The 26,070-nt window shown below is 39.3% G+C and overlaps 1 protein-coding gene across 1 annotated transcript in view; it reads right to left on the reverse strand.

The window, feature by feature from the left end:
* The window catches only part of LOC124545803 (peripheral-type benzodiazepine receptor-associated protein 1-like), a 149,989-nt gene that overhangs the window by 74,223 nt on the left and 49,696 nt on the right, over positions 1-26,070 (reverse strand). Inside the window, exon 3 of the mRNA XM_047124749.1 lies at positions 5,271-5,351. Within this exon, the coding sequence (XP_046980705.1) occupies positions 5,271-5,351 (81 nt within the window). The remainder of the gene's footprint in view (positions 1-5,270; positions 5,352-26,070) is intronic.

Consider the following 26,070-nt stretch of genomic DNA (forward strand, 5'->3'; position numbering starts at 1 on the left):
GACCACAACAACAACAACAACAACATAATTCATCTAGTGTAAAAGTAAATTTACTTTGAAAGTAAGCCTTCTCAAACAACCATTCGCAATATTTTTCCACAACCTGTTAGCAATGTAAACAGTTGGTATGTCACACTCATCGAAACAAGGCCCAGCAGAAACACGCATCAAAAGCAGTTCTTACTAGTCAAAACTGCAAAAATTTCACTGAAAACTAAAACAATGAAAAATTCCTGGAATTCTAAAAATTTCCTGCTTTTTTACCCAGATTTCTTCCAGATGAAAATTGTCCCAGGGCATTTACACCCTGTGAGAGGCTTTGGTAAGGGTCTATGGATTTCAGTAGGGATTGGAGGTTATGTTGGACCTCCAGGATAGGATCACTCAGGCAGAACTTGTAGGTGGAGAAATCAGACAGTTGGTGGAGGTCTTCCATCAGGTAGCCACTGCAAATCATCATGACAGTGCAGCCCTGCAGGGAGGATAATTAGGTATGGATCTGTTTTCAGGTTGTTTAGGGCTGCCTTTTCTTCTGCCAAAAGGCTAGAGTTCTGAGACAGGAACCTGAGGAAGGATGGTGAGGCAAAGTTGGAGGCAAGGAATTCCTGGAAGCTGACATGGGGGTGGGTAGGTAGGAGAGGGCATGGTCACCGTTGGCCCTCAACACCTTTTCTCCCATCCACTTCACCTCATTCTGGATACACCTTACCAACTATATCATGATCCACAACTCTTATTGCTTTGAAGGGAAGGTTTACAAGCAAATCCACATCACAGCCATGGGCACACTCCTATATCAACCTGTTTATGTGCCATCTATAACAAACCTCCCTAGCTCCCGAAACTCCCAATCCCTGGTCTGGTTCAAGTTCATAGATGATATTGTGATCTGGACTCAGGGTCAAGACACCCTATGCACATTCCTTCACAACCTCATCAACTTTCCCCCATCCACTTCACCTAGCCCTCCTCTACCCAACATGTCACTTTTCTGGACCTCCACCTATCTGATGGCTCCATCCACACCTCTGTCCACATTAAAACTTCTAAACACCAACTGTACCTCCATTTCTACAGCTACCATCCATTCCACACCACAGTGTAACCATCCGTGGATGATGTATTTGCAGTAACAAGAACTCCGTTGCCCAATATGCTTTAGGCTTTACAAAGGCCTTCACAGAAAGGCAATACCCTCCACACCTAGTTCACAAACATATTTCCTGTGTAGTATCCTCACACACCCCCAAACTTCCCAGAATCAGCTACAAACGAGAACCCTGGACTGGAACAACTGAACCATATCCTTTGTCATGGCCAGGGCTTTGATTACCTCTCATCCTGCCCTGAAATGAGGGACATCCTACCCAAGATCCTTCTCACCCCTCCAAACATACAACATTCTCATTCATCCCTATGCCATTCCCATATCACATCCCTGTGGCAGAGCAAGGTGCAAGAGCTGCCCAATCCCTCCTACTTCAGTCCAGTCACATGCTTATCCTACCCAAAAAGAGGCCAGGCCACCTGTGAAAGTACCCATGTCACACACCAACTCTGCTGTAAACACTAAACAGCTTTTTATGTTGGTATTACTACCAATCAGCTGTCCATCAGGATGAATGACAACTGCCAAACTGTCACCATGAACAAAGTTGAACACCTGGGGGCACAACATGCAGACGAGCACAACTTGGTCATTTTCAATGGCTGCCTCACAGACCAAGTCATCTGTGTCCTTCCCTTCACCGTCAGCTTCTCTGAACTATGCAGATCGGAGTTATCCTTACAACTTGTCCTCCACTGCTGTAATGACCCTGGCCTCAATCTTTGGCAACCAACTGTCCCCACATCTCTTTCTCCTTCCTCTGTCCTATCACCCCCTCCCAACTGATATCCCCATGTCCCTGTGTGCTGCTTCCCACTGGCCGCTACAATTGTGCCAGCCCATATAATACCTGCCACCTCTCCCTCCCATACTCCTGACAAACCAACTGCCTCACTCCAAGCTGCTAGCCACACCCCCCCGGTCCCTCCCCATTTTACTCCAGGCAGCTAAAGGACAGCTCTGAAAGACAGCAAGGGTTTTTTTTTTTCAGTAACTTAGTTCTCCTGATTTTCAGTGATTGGTCTCCTTCAGTCCAAAAATATTTACTTTCCACAAGAATTTTCCTACAACATTTAAGGAAATCTACTTACTCCATAAGAGAAGTGGCCTAAAAAACACACTTCTGAGACATTCTTACCAATTGCTCATCAGTCTGGAACCCTGTCCGGCTGAATTAACAAAAAAGATACTGAATATCCAATGATGAGTGGCACACTTCATCACAGAATTGTTAAGTAATTACAAGTGTTTTGAATACAGTGACCAACTCCAATGACAGAAATTACTAGAGAGGCTTTCTGCACTCATAGCAAGTTTTACTGTAGAAATACTGAGAGTGTAAATTCCAGTAATAGCTGGGCTACATATTACATCTCCCACCTTCAAGTCTGAACATCACCACATCAAGAAAATGAGAGAAATAAGAGCTTGTATAGAGACCTTCCAACATTTTTAATTCTCATGCACTATTTGTCAATGGAATAGGAGAAATGGGGAGAAATGAGAATTGTATCAGAAATAACCTCCACCATTATCATAAGGTGATTCACAGAGCACAGATGTGTATCCAGATATGAAGAATTACTCAAAAAATCCTATAAGACTATTCTGATACTGACCACATTCACAAAACAATAGCCAGTTACTAATTCTATGCATAGCAGACGGAGCTTTTCATTTGAGTTATTCACAAACTATTTATGTTTCTATAAACATGTAACATTTGCCATGCTATTCTTCACAGATATTTTTATATTACTGACTCCAAGCATCACTTGTCGATATCAGCACTGATAATTTTTGGACAGATGTTTGAATGGAATGAAAACAAGAGTCTCTATAAATTATGCAATGGATGTTAACTGAGTTTTCATAGCCAGACAAAGAGTGGGAAATGGACAAACAGGGTACCAATTGATCAGCATAAGGTTCAGTTTTGCAAAAAGGAAAAAAAGAAAAAAGGCTTAATTGCTTGAAAGAAATCAGAAACTTAATTAGTGACTTGAGGAAAAACTGAAATATTTCAAAGACACCTGCTGCTAGCTTTGCAAATAGAATGTCAAAAAGGTCATCTCCCCAAGGCCTAGCTATTTTGGACATAATAAGTTACATTTCTGTGATATTTAACTGTCAAAAAGGCTTCCTCCTACTCAAGTACTAAATTTAGGATATTTTGAGAACTGAAGAGTCTAGGAAAGCAAATGAGGTGTCAAAAAATTCATGCTTTCTCATCAAAACTTGAAAATAAAAAATTGGTCAAATGTTCTATGAAATGATTTGTCTAAAACCAAGAAATAAAATACATTAGAGACACACCTGTCATGCCTGTGGACATTGTTCAAAATTATGTACACATGATGTGCTGATTGAGAATTTAAAGTTCACTGTTTAATTTAGTATCTTAGAATTTTAAAGAGTACTAAAGAATATCTGTCTGGTGGATTAAATCGAACAATGGAAAATCCAGGATGGAATGCAACAATATTATGAAAGGGAAGTTGCTACTCATCATACAGTGGAGATACAGAGTCACAGATAGGTGCAACAAAAACAACTGTCACAAATAAGCTTTCAGTTAGTAAGGCCTTCATAAAAAATAGAAAGCAGACACACTCACACACTCATGCAAATGCAACTCACACACACATGACTGCTGTCTCTGGCAACTGAAGCTACAATGTGAGCAGCAGCACCAGTGTATGATGGGGTGTGGCGACTGGGTAGTAGTAAGGAGGAGGGTGGGGTGGGAAGAGGGAGGGATACTAGGGTAGGGGTGGCAGACAGTGAAGTGGAGAGATGGGGGGGGGGGGGGGGGGGGTACTGGAAAAGGAGAGAAGTGGAAAGACTAGGTGTGATGGTGGAATGAGGGCTGTGTAATGCTGGAATGGGAACAGGGAAGGGGTTGGGTGAGTGAGGAAAATTCATTAGTCATTGTCCACACCCATCCAGCCTCTTCCCTGTTTCCATTCCAGCACTACATAACCCTCATTCCACCACCATCGCACCCTGTCTCTTTCCTTCTCTCCTTTTCCGCTACCTCTCTCCCCTTCCCCATCTCTCCCCTGCCCTCTGCCTAACCTCCCGACTGCACATAGCTGCCCTACCCTCTCTCCACCCTGTCTCTGTCCCTCCCCAGTAGCACTTCACCGTCTACCATCCCAACCCTGCTATCTGTCCTCCTCCCCACTCCAGCCTCCTCCTTACTCCCACACAGTTGGCACTCTCATCATGCACTGCTTCTGCTGCAGCTCATGGTGTGGTTTCAGTTGCCAGAGACTGCAGTGTGAGCATTTGTATGTGTGTGTGTGTGTGTGTGTGTGTGTGTGTGTGTGTGTGTGTGTGTGTGTGTGTGTATGTGTGCTTGTGTCTGTTGTCTATTTTTGACTAAGGCCTTACTGGCCAAGAGCTTATTTGTAACAGTCTTTTTGTTGTGCCTATCTGCAACTCAGCATCTCCACTTTATGGTGAGTACCAACTTCCGATTTCACAATATTGTCTGGTGGATTATTGAGACTGTGCATTGTTCTGTGGTGTGGACTTGATACATATCTATAGTCTTTGCTTGAAGGTGTAAAAAAGTGGCAACAATTTATGAGTCCCAAAAAGTTTTCTATAGTGAATCCTTGAAGTATCAGGAAAGCAAATGTGCATTGTGAAGTTGCAGCTCACGTGTCGTACATAATTTTGTGTATCAGTCAAAGGCACATCAAATGTTTTTATAATATATTTTATTTCTTACTTTTAGACAAATTATTTCAGAAAACATTTGACCTTTTGTTAATACTTTTTATAGTTATCACATGTGCAAGAACAAAAATCAGTAAATATTTATTACTAACACATTCATTAAAATAAGCCATCATGTTTATTTCAGTTTTCCCATTTCCCTGCACTGTGGAAATGGGCCAAGCTTGCTTCTGTACATGCACTAATTTCTCTATCTTGTTCTTCGGCATTCGTGGAAGACACTGAACAGATGATGTAAATAACTATGCAATTTGATACAAAAATCAGTCCTTTAAACTTTAACAACAGAGTTTTGCATGAAGACAATTTTTTTCCCCGAAGTTTTATAAATCTTTGTAATCTTATGTTTCTCCTGATAGATCATTCAGATTATCAGAAAAAAATATATAAATTTATATTTGTAGAGCAAATTTACCTTAAGAATAGACTCCAGAGTGTCCCCAGGCTTGCTGGCCGAGGCCAGACCTGGGAGGCTGCGACCATCGCTGGCATTCACCTGCAGGTAGAAACGAAACGTGCATTTTACTAGAAAATAAAAATTTACCTATTCTTATTGTTTGTTTTAAATCTGCACAAAGGTCTGATAAGTTTTCTATTCACTTTTTATTTATGTTCAGCAGCAAGGAATTAACTCTTGCGACTGAATTCTTCTCACTAACTTCAGTATCTTATAACTTTGCATGTTGGGATTTGTACCAACAAACATTGAAGGCTGAATGTTAATTCATTTTCTGTATAGTTCAGAGTATGGTACAAATATTTCAATTACTTGCCATTTCTGCTGTTTTCATAACAACCTTCACTACCAATGGTTGATCATATTTCAGGTGATTTACTAGCACTGTAATTACTTTCAAATATTAGATAACATTGTCACAATGTATATTTCCAGACAAGCTTACATATACCTCCTTGTAACAACAGTAATAAGACACAAGTTAATTTGAATAACTACCAGCTAATTTTGCTGCTAACTGTTTCCTATGCTGTCAGAGAAATTTATGTATTCAAGAATGGTCTTTTTTGCAGACAATGTCAGTTATGCTAACCAAACAATATAATATTAAAGTGACAAAACACTTACCACATCCATAACAGAATACTGATTGTGAAAATTAAAAGTTAACTAATGTGTATGATGAACTGGCCATGTGCTCTACCCTGGCTAAACATAACCTTATAGATTCATTCAACTGCGTATACCAGCTCTAAGTATTGTTTCTGACAGGCTATTCAGTATTGACTACCCATCATGAAATCCCCTACCAACAGCATCATCCACATGCAGTATCCTGTCTGTTGTCAATTTCCCAAAGTTGGAGCTGTTACTTCTCACCCAAACAGCTCCTCAATTGGAATCATGAGGCTGAGTACATCCCAGTGTGGTCCTATCACCAATCAAATATTCCTAGCAGTACCAGAAATCAAACCTGAGTCTTCTGCATGGCTGTCAGACATGCTGACCACTTAGTAACACAGGCAGACAATTTCGATATATACATATCCTACCTCCCCTTCCCCCCCCCCCCCCCCTCCTCCTTGCGTTAAACTGACAAATCCTATCTCACTGTAAAATGATCTGTGAATGAACAAATGACTACTACAATTACTACTGCTACTATTATCAGCGTAGTTATTAAACAATGGAAAATCCAAGATGGAATAATGACAATATTATGAAAAGGATAGACTACTACTCATCCTATAGAGGAGATGCTGACTCGCAGACAGGCACGACAAAAATGCTGCTAAACATGTAAGATTTTCACCCAAAAGTCCTTCTAAATTAGATAACATGCACACGTTCACGCATGCACAATTCATACACACATGACCTATAACTCTGCCCACTGAGCAATGGTGTATGAATGGAGAAGCAATCTGGGTGGTGGGAGTAAGGAGGAGGCTGGGCAGGGAGGGGAGGAATAGCAGAGTAGAGATGGTGGATGGTAAAGCGCTGCTTGTGGGAGCATACCGGGACTAGTTGGGACCGGATATGGCAGCCAAGAATGGGGACGGTACAGTGCTGCTTGTAAGAGCATACAGAGATGTAGTGGGGACGGGCTAAGGCAGCTAGGGATGGCGGTTATCACTGAAAAAATCAGTTCAGTTATATTGGTTTTTTTATTCCTGCCTGTTTAACTTGACTGTTAAAATTGCTCAAAATTACCAGTTTCTGAAATAACTGTTTTTTGGTTTTTTTTATTCCTATTAATTTCTATAATAAATGTAGAAATTTAACAAAGATTGAAAAATTTTGGTTCTCTTGGTTTCAAAACAAATAGAATCAAAACATTAAATCAAGTAGCAAATAAAAGAAAACTTAATCCATCAACCGTTCGCTGCTTTTCTCGAGAAGTGAAAAGTGGTAAAATACTACAAAAAAATCACCAATATTCTCTTACTGATTCTTTTTTTTAAACTCTGCAATCAGGAATCATGTCACTAACTGGGCATTACAAATAGTCAGTGCTAAAGGTGAAAGCTGATGTTGCGGAACTCTGTTTCTCATGTTAATGTATCCGTTTCCAATGGCTACAAGGAGGTGAAGGCATATTACGTAGACACAGACAGTAGGTCAGCTACTTTCTATTTTTATTGTAAACTATGAATGAATTGTTGTTATATTTTTAATTTATTAATGTTGTCGTAACTTCCTTCCTCTTTTATTATTTCATAGAGATGGCAGACAAATTCACCAACTTTTAAATCAAATGAAGCATTGTACTTCATTGCTAAATAAATTCATGAAAACATTTCCAGACTAAGGTTGGTGCCTCTGTAATACAATGGATGTCTGCTGGTGATGTGGGAAGCTATCTTACAGAGCAGTTGGGGCAAAACCTTGCACACTGCATGTACGTGCATGCAGCCACGACACACAGCAACAAGGATATTATTGTCTCACCAATGCTGTACCAATTCTTATGAAATGCTTGTGTTGCACATTTCTATAGGCACTTTTATTAAAATAGCACTTATTACTTTTCCCATTTCCCATTTTGTATAATAACACAATGTTTCACACCAATGCAAATTTAATAAATAAAACTTAATCCTTTTTAAAAAAGTTTACTTATAAATGGTTAGTTTTGGCACTGCTGCTATGGATAATTGATTTTTTTTCTGCTTGGCTGCTAGCAATAAATAAAAAATACCTGTTGTAATAGTGAACAAATAAAATACCAAAACGTACCAGTTATTCACAACTAAAATACCACTATCATTTTCAACTGGTCGGTTTTTCCCATGTCTATGGGCAGCTAGGTGAAGTGGTGGCTGCAGAGGGGGCAGGTGGGGTGAGGAGGAGGGAGAGGGCAAGTTGAGCAGGAAAGGAGAGAAACAGAGAGGGGGGAAAAGACAGTGTGTGCATTGGTGGAACAGAAGGCTGTGTAATGCTGTAGAGGAAGCTGGGAAGGACATTGGTGGCTGAAGGACAGGGACTAACAAAGGTTCAGGCCAGGGTGGTTATGGGGCTGTAGGATATATTGCCGGGAGAGTTCCCACCTGTGTAATTCAGAGAGATAGAGTTGGTAGGAAGGATCTGTATGGTGCAGGCTGTAAAGCAGTAACTTAAGAGAAGCACATTGTGTTGGGCAGAATGCTAAGCAACTGGATGATACAACTGTCCCCTGGCCATAATTTGTCGGTGGGCATTCATGCAGACAGACAGCTTGTTGGCTGTCAAGCCCACGTAGAACACAGCACAGTAGTTGCAGCTTAGCTTGTAGATCACATGACTGCTTTCACACCTTTTGATGGCATAGGTGATGCTTGCGACAGGACTGGAGTAGGTGATGGTGATGGTGATGGTGATGGTGATGGTGCGAGGATGTATGGGACAGGTTTTGCATCTAGGTCTATTACTGGGATATGAGCCATAAGGAAAGGAGTTAGAAGCAGGGCTGGAGTAGGGATGGATGAAGATATTGGGTAAGTATGGAGGATGGCAGAATAACACTGTGAGAGTGGTGGGAGGATAGTGAGCAGGATATTCCTCATTTCAGGGCACAGAAAGGGGTAGTTGAAATCCTGGCAGAGATTGTAATTCAGCTGCTCAGTCCTGGGTAGTATTGAGTCACAAAGAGGTGATCTTATGTGACCAGACAATGAGGTTTCGGGAGGTGGCAGGTGACTGGAGAAATAAGGCACAGGAGATCAGTTCCTGTACGTGGTTGTGACCATAATTTTGGTCTGTGAAGGCCTCCATGAGACCTTCAGTATATTTCGAGAGGGCTGCTCATCACTTTAAAAGCCATGTCCATATGTGGCTAGACTGGATGGAAGGGACTTCTAGGTACGGAATGGGTGGCAATGTCAAAATGAAGGTATTACTGATGGTTGGCAGGTTTGATATGTACAGCGGTACTGATGTAGCCATCTCTGAGGTGGAGGTCAACTTCATGGAAGGTGGCTTGTTGGGTTGAGGAGGACCAGGTGAAGCAAACGGAGGAGTAGGTGTTGGAGGCTCTGGAGGAAAGTGGATAGGGTATCCTCACCCTTCATCCAGATCACAAAGCTAACATCTTCATTCCCGTAACCCCCTGGTGTCAAACTTAGTCCCTGTCCTTCAACCATATAACCTCTTCCCTGCTCCCATTCCAGCACTATACAGTTTTCTATTCTACCATTTCTATTCTACCAATGCAAACACAGTCTTTTCTCCACTCCTCTACTTTTCTGCCCCCCCCCCCTTTCACCAGCACTGTCTAACACCTCCGACTGCACCTAGCCCACCTACCCCGTACCCCGTAAATACTACGTTCCTGTATGCCCCCACAAGTAACACTTTACTGTCCACAAACCCTACCATACTGCAGAATGCAATGGCACCAAATAAGAAGCTGTTTCCCAAACAGGCTCAGGTAATGGAAGGACCATACGGCACTGTAGTGAGTCACTGGAGCAAGGAAGGATACACAATTCATGAGGAAGGATCTTGATTAGCAATCTATGCATAGGTGAGCCACAGACACACAGGTGCAAAAGTCAAAATTTTCTTTATTATATACAGTGAAACCTCTATATAATGTTTTTCAAGGGACCACAAATTCTGAATACTGTATAGAGGAAAACACTATAAAGAGGAAGTCTTCCAAATAATAATTATATGGCATTACTGGAGACAGGGATACCACTAATCAGCTTTGACAAATGGTGCCATAGATGACATTTTAAATTTTCACAATAACGTAAGATGATATTCATTGCAAATGATCAATGTATCAAATGATTAGTTTTTTGTAATTAAAACATGGGGCCCAGTAGGTGGATGGGTCAAAGTAAATGGATCAGTTTGTACTGTAAAAAGTTATAACAGATTCTTAAGATATGACATCATTGTCCAAAGCTGACAGGTGGTATCCCGTTCTTCAGTTGACCCAATTATAGAATATGAGCCAAATTTTGTTTATGATATACTGCACATATTACATAAAAACACAGAAAGTGGTACAGATTAAAAAAGAATTAGTTACAAAAAATTACTTTAATAATTAAATTATGAAATGGAACTTAAATTTGCACAAAACTCTAGAAACCTATGCGATCTGAAAATCGCATACCTATGATTTTTTTAAATATTCAAGCAAGAATATTTGTTTTCTATTTCTCCTTGACTGCATGGCAATCATTTATTGCTCATTCCGTCCTCAAGTGTATGGGCCATCATATATCTCCCGAATGTTTCAAAGGCTTTAGCTGCCTTAGTATATGAGGGCACAGGGTCATCTTCCTTGTCACTGTCACTTTCACTACCACTATTATTCTCCAAACTTCTCTCTGCAGTCAGTTCCTCAATACTTTATACTCCTGTGGTTGCCACGTTATCATCCACAGCCACAAAGTCTTCAAAAGTGACAGAATCACTGCCTATTAATTCCTGAAACTCCTACAAATCTCTTGCAACATCATCTACAGGAGCTGCCATCTCATTTTCACAGAATCCGCTTTTGTGAAACAGTTTTTAATAGTTTCAGCACTGACTTCCCTCCACAAGTACATAATTAAATTCATTGCCTGTAAAATATTCAGATTCAGTTGTGAGCTCTGCTGGCTTCCCGGTTTTCTTTGGTCCATCAAATTCAAGGCAAGGGCTGTCCTACATTTAACCTTAAGGGCGCGTATTATTCCCAAGTCCGAAGGTTGCAGGTGGCTGGTGCAGTTGAGTGGCAGGAAAATTACTTTCACATTTCCCAGAAAGGATACGTCTGGTGGACGTGCCACACATCTATCCACAAACAGCAGCACTTTTCTTGCTGCAATCCCCATTTTGGCATCAAATTCTCGGAGAAAACGTAAAATTATCTCACTCGTCATCCATGCCTTGGCATTGATTGTATATTTGCTTGGAAACATGGAAATGTTTTTGAAGTACCTTGGATTTTTTGGCTCCCCGATAACCATAGGTTTCAGTTTTTCACTGCATCGGTGTTTGTACACAACAAAACGGTAAGACATTTCTTGCTCTTCTTACCGCCATGGCAATTTTCCCCATGAAAAGTAAATGTCTTATCAGTTTGTAGCCATGTATCAGATTAGGGAGAGTCTGCATCCACTGAGTTACAGTTGGATCGTACACACTTTTACTTTCTCCACATTCCGCTTTCTATACAACACCATGATGCTGTCAAAATTTATCAATCCATCCATTGGACGCCTTAAAATTTTCCATTCCTAACTGCAGTGATATTTGAAGCACCTTCTCCTTCAGAATAGTTCAGTTTATAGGAATGTTTGCAGTGTGTGCTTTCTGAAACCAAGTTAATAAAACTTTCTCCATTTTGTCGTAAGTCAATGGTTTCACACGCATACGTTTCAAATTGCCACATTTCTCAAACCCTTCCATTATCGATGATCTGTTTTTCATAGTAGTTTTGAGTATTGAGCGGGCCAGTTCAAATTACTTCGCTAGCTCCACGTGACTCACACCAGAAGATGCCTCCACTTTTTTAATAACAGAAAACATCTCTTCCAGAGAAATGTTCCTCCACTTTTCACTCATGTCCAACGATGAAAGCTTAAAAAAAAAAAAAAAAAAAAAGTTGTATCGAAGACACACTCTCACTAGACACACAAACTGTTTGCTGCTCAACTCACACAACATGCTATGAATACAAAGCATCAACTGAAATGGCACCAAAAGGTCGCAAGCAGAATGTGCGTCACATGTCATGTGACCGGGTTCTGCCACTTACATATGAAACACACTGAGCGCGGGCTTTCTGAGCTGGTGCAAATTGTGAATCCACAGAACGGAAAACTATGTGTCTACATCCAGTCACTGTGGCATTCGCTGTGTTATTCAGTGGTTTGGTATTTAACTAATTTGTAAATGGAAATGATAATCTTATTTTATTAAATTGAGTAATTACTAAATAATATTTCTCCCAGCTAAAGATTAGATCAAGTTGCTAACGAACTCCAATTTAATGTCGTGTTAAAGTGTTTTCTGTAAGTTGTGTAAGTGTCACTAAATTACAGTTCATACAACAGATTCTACACAACTATTGATTAAGATGGAAGCAGTTATCTTCAGCAAAATGATCATTAAAACCACCGAATATCAGCCGTGCACAACACTGACGTATGTTACCTGAAACAATATTCTTCGGAACTCGTGCATTATTAATTTTTGCTCCATACATCAGCTAGAAAAGTTTGTTATAACGATCGTGCTATGAGCACTGTTTTTAAAGAACCAATCTGATTCGAATTATTTTCATTAAAATGAGTTCGGGACCACCGGTGCACATTTATTTTTACACATTTGTATTACGTTTGGCATTTATGTCTGCAGAGTTGCGTAATTTAAATTTGAATTTGCCGCTGAGATAATTGTTAAGATGGCGGCAGACAATTGATAGAGACTTTCTATTGTTAGAGCAAATAAGTAAATATTTAAAATGGTTATTAAACGCTATAAAATCTACTTTCGTATTGTGCAGTATTTAGACCTCATCAAGCAAACATTTGATTTGTTTCTAAGGAAAACATAGACAAAAACGCGATACAAATCGCTATCATCAATGGCTGTGCTCCTTGCAGCGGAAAGGAATAATTAACACAGATAATGCTTACTGAGAGAGGAATTAAAGTTACAAATAATTATTCACTCATGTTTATAATAATAATGAACTCTATTTTCAAGTAATAATTAACAAATAATTACAATTTCTTAACAGACCTCAGTTCGATATGCGTCCGGAACCTACAAAAGCCATCCAACAAAAGGTAAAAACAAAGGAAGATAAACGCAGATCATAAAAGGAATTTACAATTATAATTGTCTTTGTATGATACACAACGATATGTCTAATTACATCATAGAATATTATATAAATAATTAATATTTATAAGTTTTCATTGTTTTTTCATACGTCGAATACATAATGTTTATAACTGTTAGAGGCATAATTTCCTCTCATCGCACTGTAGCCAAAAATTTATCTCGTGGATGTTACATCACTTAAACATTATAAAGAGGTAAATAATTGACCAGGGTCCCAAAAATATGAGCATTACATGGAGGAAATTGTAATATAGAGGAAACTCAAAAAGAGGAAAATTTAACATTGTTTATATGGACTTTTAGTCAGGACCGAAAAAAACCGACATAATACAGAGGAAAACATTATATGGAGGAACTTTATAAAGAGGTTTCACTGTACTAGCTAACAAAGCTAGGAGGAGCCCAAGTCACCTGCTTGCATCTTATGCATTGAATCATCTAGTTAATAAAGGAAAGGATCAACTTAACTTGTGCAGCCACGAGCGCAAAAATACATCTAGTCGTGCTGTAGGTCACCTAATCTGCTTTCTATGGACTCACAACTTATCTGAGATACTTTTATGGAGGTTTGGTCATCATCATCATCCCAGTCAACAGCAGAACCACAACCACCACCGGCAACAGCAGCAGAGCCACAGTCACCAGTGGCAGCAGCATCCCCAGAATCATTATCATCAGAAACACAGGCAACAAGAAAAGAATCAACACCAATAATGGAAAATGCAAACATCAACACTGGCAGAAGTAATAGGAGCCACTCATCCCCTTAACAAGACAAGAAGTTCACCACCATACCATCTGAAGGAGCAGTCAACATTGGAAAACCCATCAAATTGCCATATACTGTGGAAGAAAAAAGCAGCAGTTCCATCCCATTTCAATGATTTTTTGCTGAAGGCCTACAGGAAAGCCACAGTAAGATAAGTACAAGTGTAATGTTCTTACATATTAATATGCAGTCTCTTAAGAGCAAACTTAATGAACACCCGTATTGGCTGGAAAACTTAAACTGCACTGTGATTTCAACAAATGAACACTGGCTTAGCAATGAGGAACTAAAATTACGTGTACCATTTGGATATGAACTGGCAACCAGCTACTGTAGAACAAGGAGTAAACATGGTGGTGTATCTGTATATGTTAAAAATAGTGTGAACTCAATCTATGAAGTTATAGATGTAAGTGGACTGTGCATAGAAGAAAAATTTGAAGCTGCAGCCATAACGTTGCCAAACCAGGAAAGTATAGTAGTTTTAGTATACTGCCCCCCAAAACACAATGAAGACCTGTTTGTGGAGCTTCTGGACAAACTGATACTCTTGCTACTCAAATACAAAAATTACAGAATACTAATATTTGGTGATATATATATACACTCCTGGAAATTGAAATAAGAACACCGTGAATTCATTGTCCCAGGAAGGGGAAACTTTATTGAAACAATCCTGGGGTCAGATACATCACATGATCACACTGACAGAACCACAGGCACATAGACACAGGCAACAGAGCATGCACAACGTCGGCACTAGTACACTGTATATCCACCTTTCGCAGCAATGCAGGCTGCTATTCTCCCATGGAGACGATCGTAGAGATGCTGGATGTAGTCCTGTGGAACGGCTTGCCATGCCATTTCCACCTGGCGCCTCAGCTGGACCAGCGTTCGTGCTGGACGTGCAGACCGCGCGAGACGACGCTTCATCCAGTCCCAAACATGCTCAATGGGGGACAGATCCGGAGATCTTGCTGGCCAGGGTAGTTGACTTACACCTTCTAGAGCACGTTGGGTGGCACGGGATAGATGCGGACGTGCATTGTCCTGTTGGAACAGCAAGTTCCCTTGCCGGTCTAGGAATGGTAGAACGATGGGTTCGATGACGGTTTGGATGTACCGTGCACTATTCAGTGTCCCCTCGACGATCACCAGTGGTGTACGGCCAGTGTAGGAGATCGCTCCCCACACCATGATGCCGGGTGTTGGCCCTGTGTGCCTCGGTCGTATGCAGTCCTGATTGTGGCGCTCACCTGCACGGCGCCAAACACGCATTCGACCATCATTGGCACCAAGGCAGAAGCGACTCTCATCGCTGAAGATGACACGTCTCCATTCGTCCCTCCATTCACGCCTGGAGGCGGGCTGCACAATGTTGGGGCGTGAGCGGAAGACGGCCTAACGGTGTGCGGGACCGTAGCCCAGCTTCATGGAGACGGTTGCGAATGGTCCTCGCCGATACCCCAGGAGCAACAATGTCCCTAATTTGCTGGGAAGTGGCGGTGCGGTCCCCTACGGCACTGCGTAGGATCCTACGGTCTTGGCGTGCATCCGTGCGTCGCTGCGGTCCGGTCCCAGGTCGACGGGCACGTGCACCTTCCGCCGACCACTGGCGACAACATCGATGTACTGTGGAGACCTCACGCCCCACATGTTGAGCAATTCGGCGGTACGTCCACCCGGCCTCCCGCATGCCCACTATACGCCCTCGCTCAAAGTCCGTCAACTACACATACGGTTCACGTCAACGCTGTCGCGGCATGCTACCAGTGTTAGAGACTGCGATGGAGCTCCGTATGCCACGGCAAACCGGCTGACACTGACGGCGGCGGTGCACAAATGCTGCACAGCTAGCGCCATTCGACGGCCAACACCGCGGTTCCTGGTGTGTCCGCTGTGCCGTGCGTGTGATCATTGCTTGTACAGCCCTCTCGCAGTGTCCGGAGCAAGTATGGTGGGTCTGACACACCGGTGTCAATGTGTTCTTTTTTCCATTTCCAGGAGTGTGTATATATATATGTATATATATATATATATATATATATATTAGGTTTAAGAATAGGAAGGTTGATCACTTGCTAAATACATTAAGATCCCTTAACTTCAGTTGTGTAAATTACAAACCCACAAGACAGGAAGCATGTCTAGACAACATAATTTGTAATTTTCATCTAAACAAAACAGAATTCAACACAATCAAGCAAGGCATTTCAGATCATGAGGGACTGTGGCTCAGACAAACTCTTAACAGTAAAGCAACTGAAACTTCCGCAGACTGTAGAAAAATTATAAGACCAATTAACAAATAAAAGCTAAACAAGTTGGTATGTAAATTGAATTCAATAAAATGGGATAAAATAATAACCACTGCAGGTCCAAATGAATCTACCAACAAATTTCTAGAACTGTTAACGGAAAATTTTGAAGCATGTTGTCCTAAACACTGCAAGAAAATATCAAAGCAACATCGTTACACCAAACCACGAAATCTAAAATGCTGGTACACCCCATATGTAAGTAGAATAAGAATCATAATGCTACTCTATCATGATAGGTCCAAGCAAAATAATACTGACAAGGAAATGTACAAGAAAGTGAAAAAGATTTACAGGTCTGAAATCCAGGCAGCTAAGTGCAAAGCAAATGATACATATATACTGAACTCAGTAAATAAACGGAAAGCTGCATGGGAAATTATTAAAACAGAAACTAAGTGTGATGATAAAGTGTACCGGACACCAATTCCACCCGATATTCAAAACGCGCATTTTGTCAGACCTCAATCTGATAACAGCATAACGGAGAATTTGAGTAAGGTAGAGGCACTGCTGCCAGAAATGAACAGTGGGCAGACAGACAGCTTTCACTGGACTTTTGTAACTGAGAAGATGGTCAATGAATCAGTAGCTAACCTCAGTAATTCTATAGCAGAGGATTACTATGGTCTCTCAATTTATGTTATTAAATATATCATAAATCAAACTGTAATGGCACTGACTAAAATAATCAACAAAATTTTAAATGAAGTTAATTATCCAGAATGCTTAAAAATATCTGTAGTTAAACCAGTACATAAGAAAGGAGATTTAACATCATGAGATAACTATCGACCAATATCACTTATACCTATAATATCAAAAATAACAGAATACTGCATGCATAAACAGATGAGTCAATATTTTGAACACAATGATATGCTCACCTCCTCACAGTATGGTTTCAGATCCAGCCTTTCTACAGTCAAAACAGTTGAGTGTATGGTAGCAAAACTGTATAGCTGTTTTAAAAATAAAGATATTATCTGTGCAACACTTTGGACCTCAGGAAATCTTTTGATATGGTATCCACAGTATTCTCATAAAACAGCTCTACCACTACCGAGGGAGAGAGAATGCCCTATGCCTAATGCAATCATACTTGGACACCAGAAAACAGTTAGTTAAGGTAAATAATCGGATGTCAGAATGTCTCCCAGTTGTAAACGGTGTACCTCAAGGATCTGTTCTTGGACCTTTCCTTTTCATTATTTATATAAATGATTTACCTGCAGTTGTATCACATGATGCAGTGCTATATGCTATGACACAACAATCATCACATGTGATACCAATCTTGAAAATGTGCAACACAGCATGGTAGTGGCAATGTACTGCAGAAGAATGACAGTAAAACTGAAACTATTGTGTTCAGTCTGAATGCTCCTAGTCATGATAAAAAAAAAAAACAGTAATATTATTAGGATTTCATATAGATCATACATCTGCTGTACAAGCTGAGGAGCAGCATCAGTAAAGAACTTCTGTTATGTGCATATTTTGCATTCTTCCATTCGCATCTGAGTTATGGAATACTATTATAAGGCAATTCCATAGGCTCAAAATTAGTGTTTAAATGGCAAAAGAGAGCCATAATGTGCATAGCAGAACTTAGCCCATATGAATCATGTTGAGATTATTTTAAGAAACTAAATATAATGACAGTGCCTGGCCCGTATATTTACAACTGACTTGTCTTCATTAAAGAGAATCTGAGTAAATTTGACTTAAGGAGAACAGTTCATGACCATAACATAAGAAGTGGACATACAATTAATATGCTAGGCTTGCAAAGACACATAATAGCTACAAATATCTTGGTCCTGTCTACCTCAAGAAATTGCCTGAAAATGCCTACACAGTGCCAGTTAATAAATTTAAAACCAATCTTTCGAGGTGGATCAAAAGCAAAGTAATTTACTCTGGTCAAGAGTTCCTTGAGTACGTGACAAATGATGCATTTCCTTATGAGAATGAACTTTAAATTAACTGCAAACTATACATATGCCATACTGTGCAGCTATTTTATTACTGTTTCATGTACTTATTGTTAATTATCTGTGTGATTATTTATTTGTCATTCACTGTACTATGTAGTTAACTTATATTGTAATTGATCTATTAGGAAACTTCTTTTTGTTATTGACATTTGCAAAAATATGTATTGTATCCATCTTGCATTATTATATTGTAGTTTATAACATTTGTCATGTTGAAGTTTATATTACTATTGTTGTTATTATTATTATGTTAGCATTGACGACACTAACTGTATGTAAATATGCTCAACGGTGGAATAAAACATATCACATGATGGGATTCTGCAACTGGAGGCACGCAAAAGAATGGTGTATGACTGATGTGACTCCACAATGTTTCTTGAAGTAGCTGTGACTGAAGCTCAAGTGTGCAATGATGGCTTCGTTTTTCTCCTCTCTATGAGGGAGGAGAGGGTTGCATGCTTTTCACAACCATGGGACTACAAATTTTGTATTTACTTTATTGGCCAATGTTTGTTGTAAGAGCACATGAGTATCTCATTGGATTTCTTACTCAGCTACCTTATGTAGGACTATGGAGTTATGACTATGGACCTTTGTTTGGGAATTTGGGTCTAGAAAAGTTTGGGAACAGCTCAAACTTCTGCTTTGTGGCCAGGGAACACCTCTGGAAACCATGGCTGGAGCTGCTGGTAATGCCACTTATTTTACCACATTTAGTATGGCTGCTGTCTTATTGATAAACTTGGCTTTTATCTTTTGGTACAGCCTCTCCACCAGAACATGAATGAGTGCTTCGACTTCATCTACCAGTCCCCTTGTGCTAACCTTGTTGTCATGTTTTTATGAGTCACCTTCTGTCACTGCAGGAACTTGGCCTGCTTTGCATTTTAGTGCCAACTGCTGCCATACTGCCATATTTGGCTTTCCTCCCATGTTCATTCTCACTGGTGGGGTCTTCCAGGTGGGCTCAGGGAGCAGAGGTCACTGGCCACTGACCTATGTTCTGTGCTGAAGGGAAGGACTCATGATTGCTGCATATGTATAATTATGTAACTGCTAACCAGGCACTGGAACCAATCACATCATTAAATATCTGGGAGTACCTGTATTATGTGATTCAAAGTGGAGTGAGGCCAAAAAACTAATCACAAGAAAAGAAAATGCCAGTCAGATTCACTGGAAGGATCCTATGGAAGTGTAGCCCAACCACAAAGGACACAGCTTACAAATCTCACGTTTGACAAATGATTGAATATTGCTTGTCAGTCTTGGACCAGATGAGATATAATTGATACAGGAAACCAAGAAGGCCCAAAGTACAGCAACAAGTTTCACCACAGAGAGGCCAAAGTTACATGTGTCTGACACAGTCCTTTAAGGCCAAAATTTGTAAGTAACTTAAATAATATAAATTCAGTTATAAGCATAAACATTCTTCAATAGAATGCAGGAGGACACTCTAAATTAGAAAAGTAACAGATCTTAAGGAAGCAGTTCTATGGAAAAAAAATCTACATCCTAATAGTTCCAAAAGCAAATATCACTGAGAACAATATCAAAAACTATAGTATAAAAGAATATACATGGACTCTACAAGAAGAGATAAGTTGCTGGCACAATATTAGCTGCAGTACGAAACAACCTAATTTTATATTTTGATGCAGTGAAAAAGGTGAGCAAAAATGACGTAGCCGAAATATGAGCTATTAGAGTGTGGACTCAGAAAACCAAACCACAAATCTTTGGAATTTACAATCCTCCTAACAACAAAAAACTCAATATAGCCATAATAACACCCACAAATGATACAGTTATAGTTACGGACTTCAACACTGCATCACCTAATTGGTGGTACACTTACCAATGCTATATAATGACAAAGATCACAAAACATTCATTCATTATTCCAAAAGCTGGACTAACCCTGATCTATCAATAGTGTCTGCTAATACTGTTCACCAGTGCAAAAATGTATATAACTGGGGCACTGGCAGGGCCACAGAATCGCTAAAACAACAACAGATGTAATAATAGTATCAACAAACAATAATAATTATCCATGTCACAGCACAGCACAGTGTATCTGCCTATGATAGGGTGCCTATATGTTAAGGTCAAGATGGTCTTCACAAGGACTTTGCAATAAATTTAAATCAACTGAACTATTTTATTCACTTTTGCTGGTTTAATTATAGCAAAGCCAGTTAAATAAACATTTTATATAGCTATAAAATACATTCTGAAAAATACTGCAGTCTCAAAAATACTGTAGTTTGGTCTTGTCTTAAATTTTTGACTGAAGCCTTCTGTCAAGTGCATAAAAGCTAAGCTATTCAGTAAATTTTCTTCCATGGTGCTACAAAGATGGGTTTTGTGTGTCACAGCACAGGTTGATGAGACTTATTAGAAATGTAAACACTTGTGTAATCACTCTAACCACAAACAGTTTGTTGTTACAAAGTATTGTAATCTTAGTCCTAATGCCTTTGACATATTTTGTTGCGCACAGACACTTGTGTGTGCACTTTGTTTTGTTGTTGAAAATGGTGCACTTTCCTTGTAACTGAAGTTATTCTCTAATTTGTTTTACTGCTGCAGTTTTAACCTGCAGTAGTGGGCTAAAGTAACATTCTTTTGTTAGAGTATCAGTTCTCGCCAGTTAAAATTACAACAATTTAACTGAAAATTAAAACAATGAAAAAGTCCCAGAATTTAAAAAAGCACAGGTTTTTCACAGATGAAAAAATTCCTGGGTTTTTCCCGGATTTCCTGGTTGTCCTCAGTCACATACACCCTGGCGGAAATTTATTAATCATCAGCAGTTCAGACATGTAGCAAATGAGAGTAACCCTTATGGAAACGGCAGCAAGGGGCAGAAAAGAACCCCAGATGCTCTCAATTCTGTGTGTTCGACTGGGAACATCATTCAACATGTTGAAGAGGTTATTCCGGCAGCCACTAAGAGGACATGGTGCAAGCAATTGCAGATTCAGGCACATCTTGGAATAAATTATACCTGTTGTCTGGGCTCTGAGATCATACGTGGGTCATTCCAGCAACTGGCAGAGAAGGTTGAGAAGACCAACCTTGTGTATGGAATTTCATCGAAGCTTACAAGCTGCAGCATTGTCCCACAACTGATCACAGCCCTTTGGTTCTAAATTGAATGGCAGAACTGAACCAGAGACATTGAAGGTTCTGTGAAAAGCTAAGCTGCAACTTCCTGGACTTGTACCATATTGTTGAGAACTGCAGGGTCCCCCTAAATGGGTAAGGTGTACACTACATGCCAGAGGCTGCTCAGGTAGCTGACTATGTGTGGGGTGCACACAAGGGATTTTTAGATTAGGTGACTCTCCATCTAATCCAGATAATGTTTGCTATAGGAAACCCAGAAGTATAAATGTAACATTGAAAGAAATGCCTCCCACAAGTGAGAGTATTAAAATCACAATGGTTCACTGCCAAAGCATTCACAACAAAGTGCCGGAGTTTGAAGCTTTTCTGAAAAGTAGTGAATCTCACATAATACTAAGTACAGAAAGCTGACTGAAACCTGAAATTGATAGCAGTGAGATTTTTGGGAAAAATTTAAGAGTATATCAAAAGGATAGGCAAATGGGAAATGGGGGTGGTATACTAGTCATAGAAGACAAGAATCAGCATGTGAGATTGTTTGGGCAAGACTCAGTATTGAGGATGGTCATAAAATGAAAATTGGATCCTTCTATTGCCAACCAGACACATCTTCTGTTGAAACCAAAAACTTTAGAGAAAAACTCAATTCACTCGTAAATAAGTTTCCCAATCACACTGTAATCATCAGCGGAGACTTCAATCATCCAATAGTTAATTGGGAAAATTACAGTTTTGCTGGTGATGGGAATGATAAGATGGCTTGTGAAACATTACGAAATGGCTTATCTGAAAACTACCTAGAACACATAGCAGCAAATAGACCTGACCTCTTTGAGGATGTCCACATCAAAACTGGTATAAGTGGCCATGACATGGTTGTGGCAACTCTGATTACCAACACGCAAAAGACAAATAAAACAAGCAGAAAGATATATATGTTCAATAAACTAGATAAACTAATCAGTAGTGTCACATCTCAATGAGAAACTTGAAACTTTCAGCACAGGGCAGGAGCATGTAGAGGAACTATGGCTCAAGTTGCCCATGCACTCAAAAGATATGTACCCACTAGAACAGTTCCTAATGCGAGGGGACCTCCATGGGATACAGTCACTGCAAAGAAACTTCTAAAGAAACAGATTACTGCATAACAGGTGGAAAACAAATTGTAGTGCTTGTAACCTTCCCCCTCCTTTCTAAATCCATCTATTGTCCCCATTAGTTTTTTTATGAAGATTTGAGAGACACAAAGACTACAATAAATTTTCTAGTTGACTTAGCTTTCATGTAGAGTTGGCTCCAGTTCTTCTTGTCTAGGAGTCTGATTCTTGAAGCTGAAAATGTCACATTTTAGGTCCTCATGGTTGGACTGATGTAATTAAATTAGTAGATTATTGTTGCAGAATTTTTGTTTTTATGTAAATATATTTTTCACATTTTAGTATATAATACAGTCTTTAGACTTTTCACTTTAACAAAGTCAAAATTACATTGTTCACACAAAATACAAAAATATGTCCGATCACATCAGAGGCATGCTTACAACTTCCCAATTCTGTGGAAATAACCATATTACTAAGGGTTTACGATTTTTCTTAACAAATGAATTCCTACTAGTTTCTGTTGCATTATTACTTTCATTATTATCCTTACGACTCCCCCATACTGTGGAAATAACCATACTCCAAAGGGTACATGATTCTTCTTAACAAATTAATTTCTACAAGTTTCTGTTACATTACTACTTTCGATTATTATTTCATAAATGTATCAAGAAATAAAAATAGTAACCAGTACAGTATTGCATGATTAATAATACAAATTTTAAGTGTGCCAATAGTTCAAAATTTCAAATGTTTCTAAAAAAAATAATTTTAACTGGACGTTCAGGACTAGTACTATCACTTATAACATCAAGAGAAAAACATTTTATAAAGTAATTCATTTACATAAATTTTAGCTTGAAATATAACATACCGTGTATAAAATTATATGACAGTTTTCAGATAAGCAACTGAGATAATATTGACCTGTCCAAAATTCGAAAAATAATACTATTATCGACAACTACTGTTAAGGAAAAATAATGTTAAAGGAGGATGTCAAGTTACATGCTACAGATAAACAGATAGCAAATGAAATGTGTTTGGCTGTCAAGAGAGCAATGCATTAGGCCTTCAAGAACAGCTGTAGCAGAATATTGTCAAATTACATTTCATTTCAAAAAATTCTGGTCATATATAAAGGCTGTTCATGGCACCAAAGTTACTGTCCAGTCATGAAGCAAATGAAACAGGAACTGAAACTGAGGACAACAAAGCAAAAGCTGAAATGCTTAACTCCGCTTTCAAATGTTCCATTACTAAGGAAACCCCCAAAGAATTGCCTCAATGTAATCCTCGTACTACAGAAAAAAATGAATGAATTGAGTATTAGTGTCAGTGGTGTTGAGAAATAGCTGAAATTGCTAAAACTGAACAAAGCTCCAGGCCTGATGGAATCTCAGTGAGATTCTATATTGAATGTGTGGTTGAATTAGCCCTCTTCTAACTATAATCTGTTACAGATCCCTCGAACAAAAAACCATGCCCAGTTCTTGGAAAATAGTGCAGGTCACTTGTCTACAAGAAGGGTAGTAGAAGTGATCCACAGAACTAGTCTCCAGTGTTTTAGAACATATTCTGAGTTAAAAAAATAATGAGGTATCTTGAAGAGAATGACCTCCTCAGTGCCAAAAACACAACTCACACTTTTCTCACATGACATACTGAAAGATTTGGATCATGGTAGCCAGGTAGATGAATTCAACTCGTTAGCACACCCACACTTGTCAAAAGTACAATCATATGGTGTACCAAAATTTGTTATTGGACTGAGGACTTCTTCATAGGGAGGACACAACATTTATCTTGGATGTAGAAGGAACTTCAGGTGTGCCCCACAGATGCATGTTGGGATCATTGCTGTTCATGATGTTTATTAATGACCTTGCAGACAATAGTAATAGTAACCTCAGGCTGTCTGCAGAGGTGCAGTTATCTATAATGAAGTAATATTTGAAAGAAACTACATAAATATTCAGTCAGATCTTGATAAGATTTCAGATTGGTGCAATGATTGACAACTTGCTTTAAATGTTCAGAAATGTAAAATTGTGCACTTCACAAAATGAAAAAAAACATAGTACGCTATGACTATAATATCAATGAGTCACTGTTGGAATCGGCCAACTCTTACACATACCTGGGTCAATAGGCTCAGTCATGGGTAAAGCAGGTGGCAGACTTTGGTTTACTGGTAGAATACTTGAGAAGTGCAATTAGTCTTCAAAGGAAATTGTGTACAGATCACATGTGTGATCAGTTCAAGAAAATATTATTCAAGTGTGTGGGCCCATTCCAAATAGGGCTAACAGAGCATATTGAGAAGGGCAGCGTGAATGGTCACAGGTTTGCTTGATCTGGAAGAGAGTACCACAAAGGCACTGAAAGAGCTGTAATGGAAGACTGTTGAAGATAGTCTGTTAACAAAGTTTCAAGGACTGGCTTAAAATAAAGACTCTATTAATATACTACAATCCCCCGCATATTGCTCAGATAGGGCTCATGAGGATAAGATTAGAATAATTACTGCAGATACAGAGGCATTCAAACAATCATTCTTCACATGGTCCATATGTGAACGCATGTATACAAGCTCTTTTGTAACAGTGATCTATCAAACCAAAAGAATGTCAGGCATAAAGCAAGAAGCTGAAAATACGGCTGGAAAACGAGAAGAACGTTTTCACACTATGACAGGAAAGTGCAAAAATAAAACAGAAAACAACGTCAAATGACAAAACTGGGATGATTTCATAAGTATGAAGGCAAATAAAACTGTAGCATGGGAGCATATTGCTTAATGAACACTTTAAACAATAGGAAGACACAGAAGAATAGAGAATCTATGAAAATAGAAAATAAAGAAGCTACAGGTCCCAAAACTATAGCTGGAGAGTTTAACAAATATTGCTTTACACAGTACACTCAAGGAAAAAAAAAAAAAAAAACACCATTTTCATCATAAACTGAAAAAATTATTTCAGAAGGAGTTCTGTAGATTTAATTCTCAGTATAATTATGTTTCTGTGTATTTTCTCATTTGTTAACATGTTATTTGAATTCATTTTCTGTGGACAGAGTGATATGAATTTGTGATTTTGTATGAAACTGTAAACCGATGTAATCAGAATCTCGGAAAGGGATGTGTAAAGGGAATTGTATGAGTGATGTAGAATCATATTGGTAGGTCAATATAGAAGGCATCAACAAAATGTAGAAAGCGAGAAGAAGAGAGTGGAGGTGATTGTCGGGCCACACAGGTACTGCTACACATTGTGTTGGTTGCCAGTGGAAAATATCGGTGTTCGGACAGTACTACATATATGATCTCGGTGCGTACTGCAATTTAAGCACTCGTGACTTTATGTCTCACACTGCTATTTGTTAGAACTGCATTTTGTCTCATTAATAATAAAACCATAAAACTTAAAACTTTGTTAGGCAGATCAGTAAGCTGTATGCGTACTGTAAAGGTACAGTTTGCAATTGTAACAGCACAAATTGTTTAGTGTTTACCACAGACTGTGGAATTAAACAGAAAATATGGTAACAGATTCTGTCTCATATACTGACACAAAGAACTTTAACTGA

The sequence above is a fragment of the Schistocerca americana genome, chromosome 8, assembly GCF_021461395.2.
Source record: "Schistocerca americana isolate TAMUIC-IGC-003095 chromosome 8, iqSchAmer2.1, whole genome shotgun sequence".
NCBI classification, from domain to species: domain Eukaryota; kingdom Metazoa; phylum Arthropoda; class Insecta; order Orthoptera; family Acrididae; genus Schistocerca; species Schistocerca americana.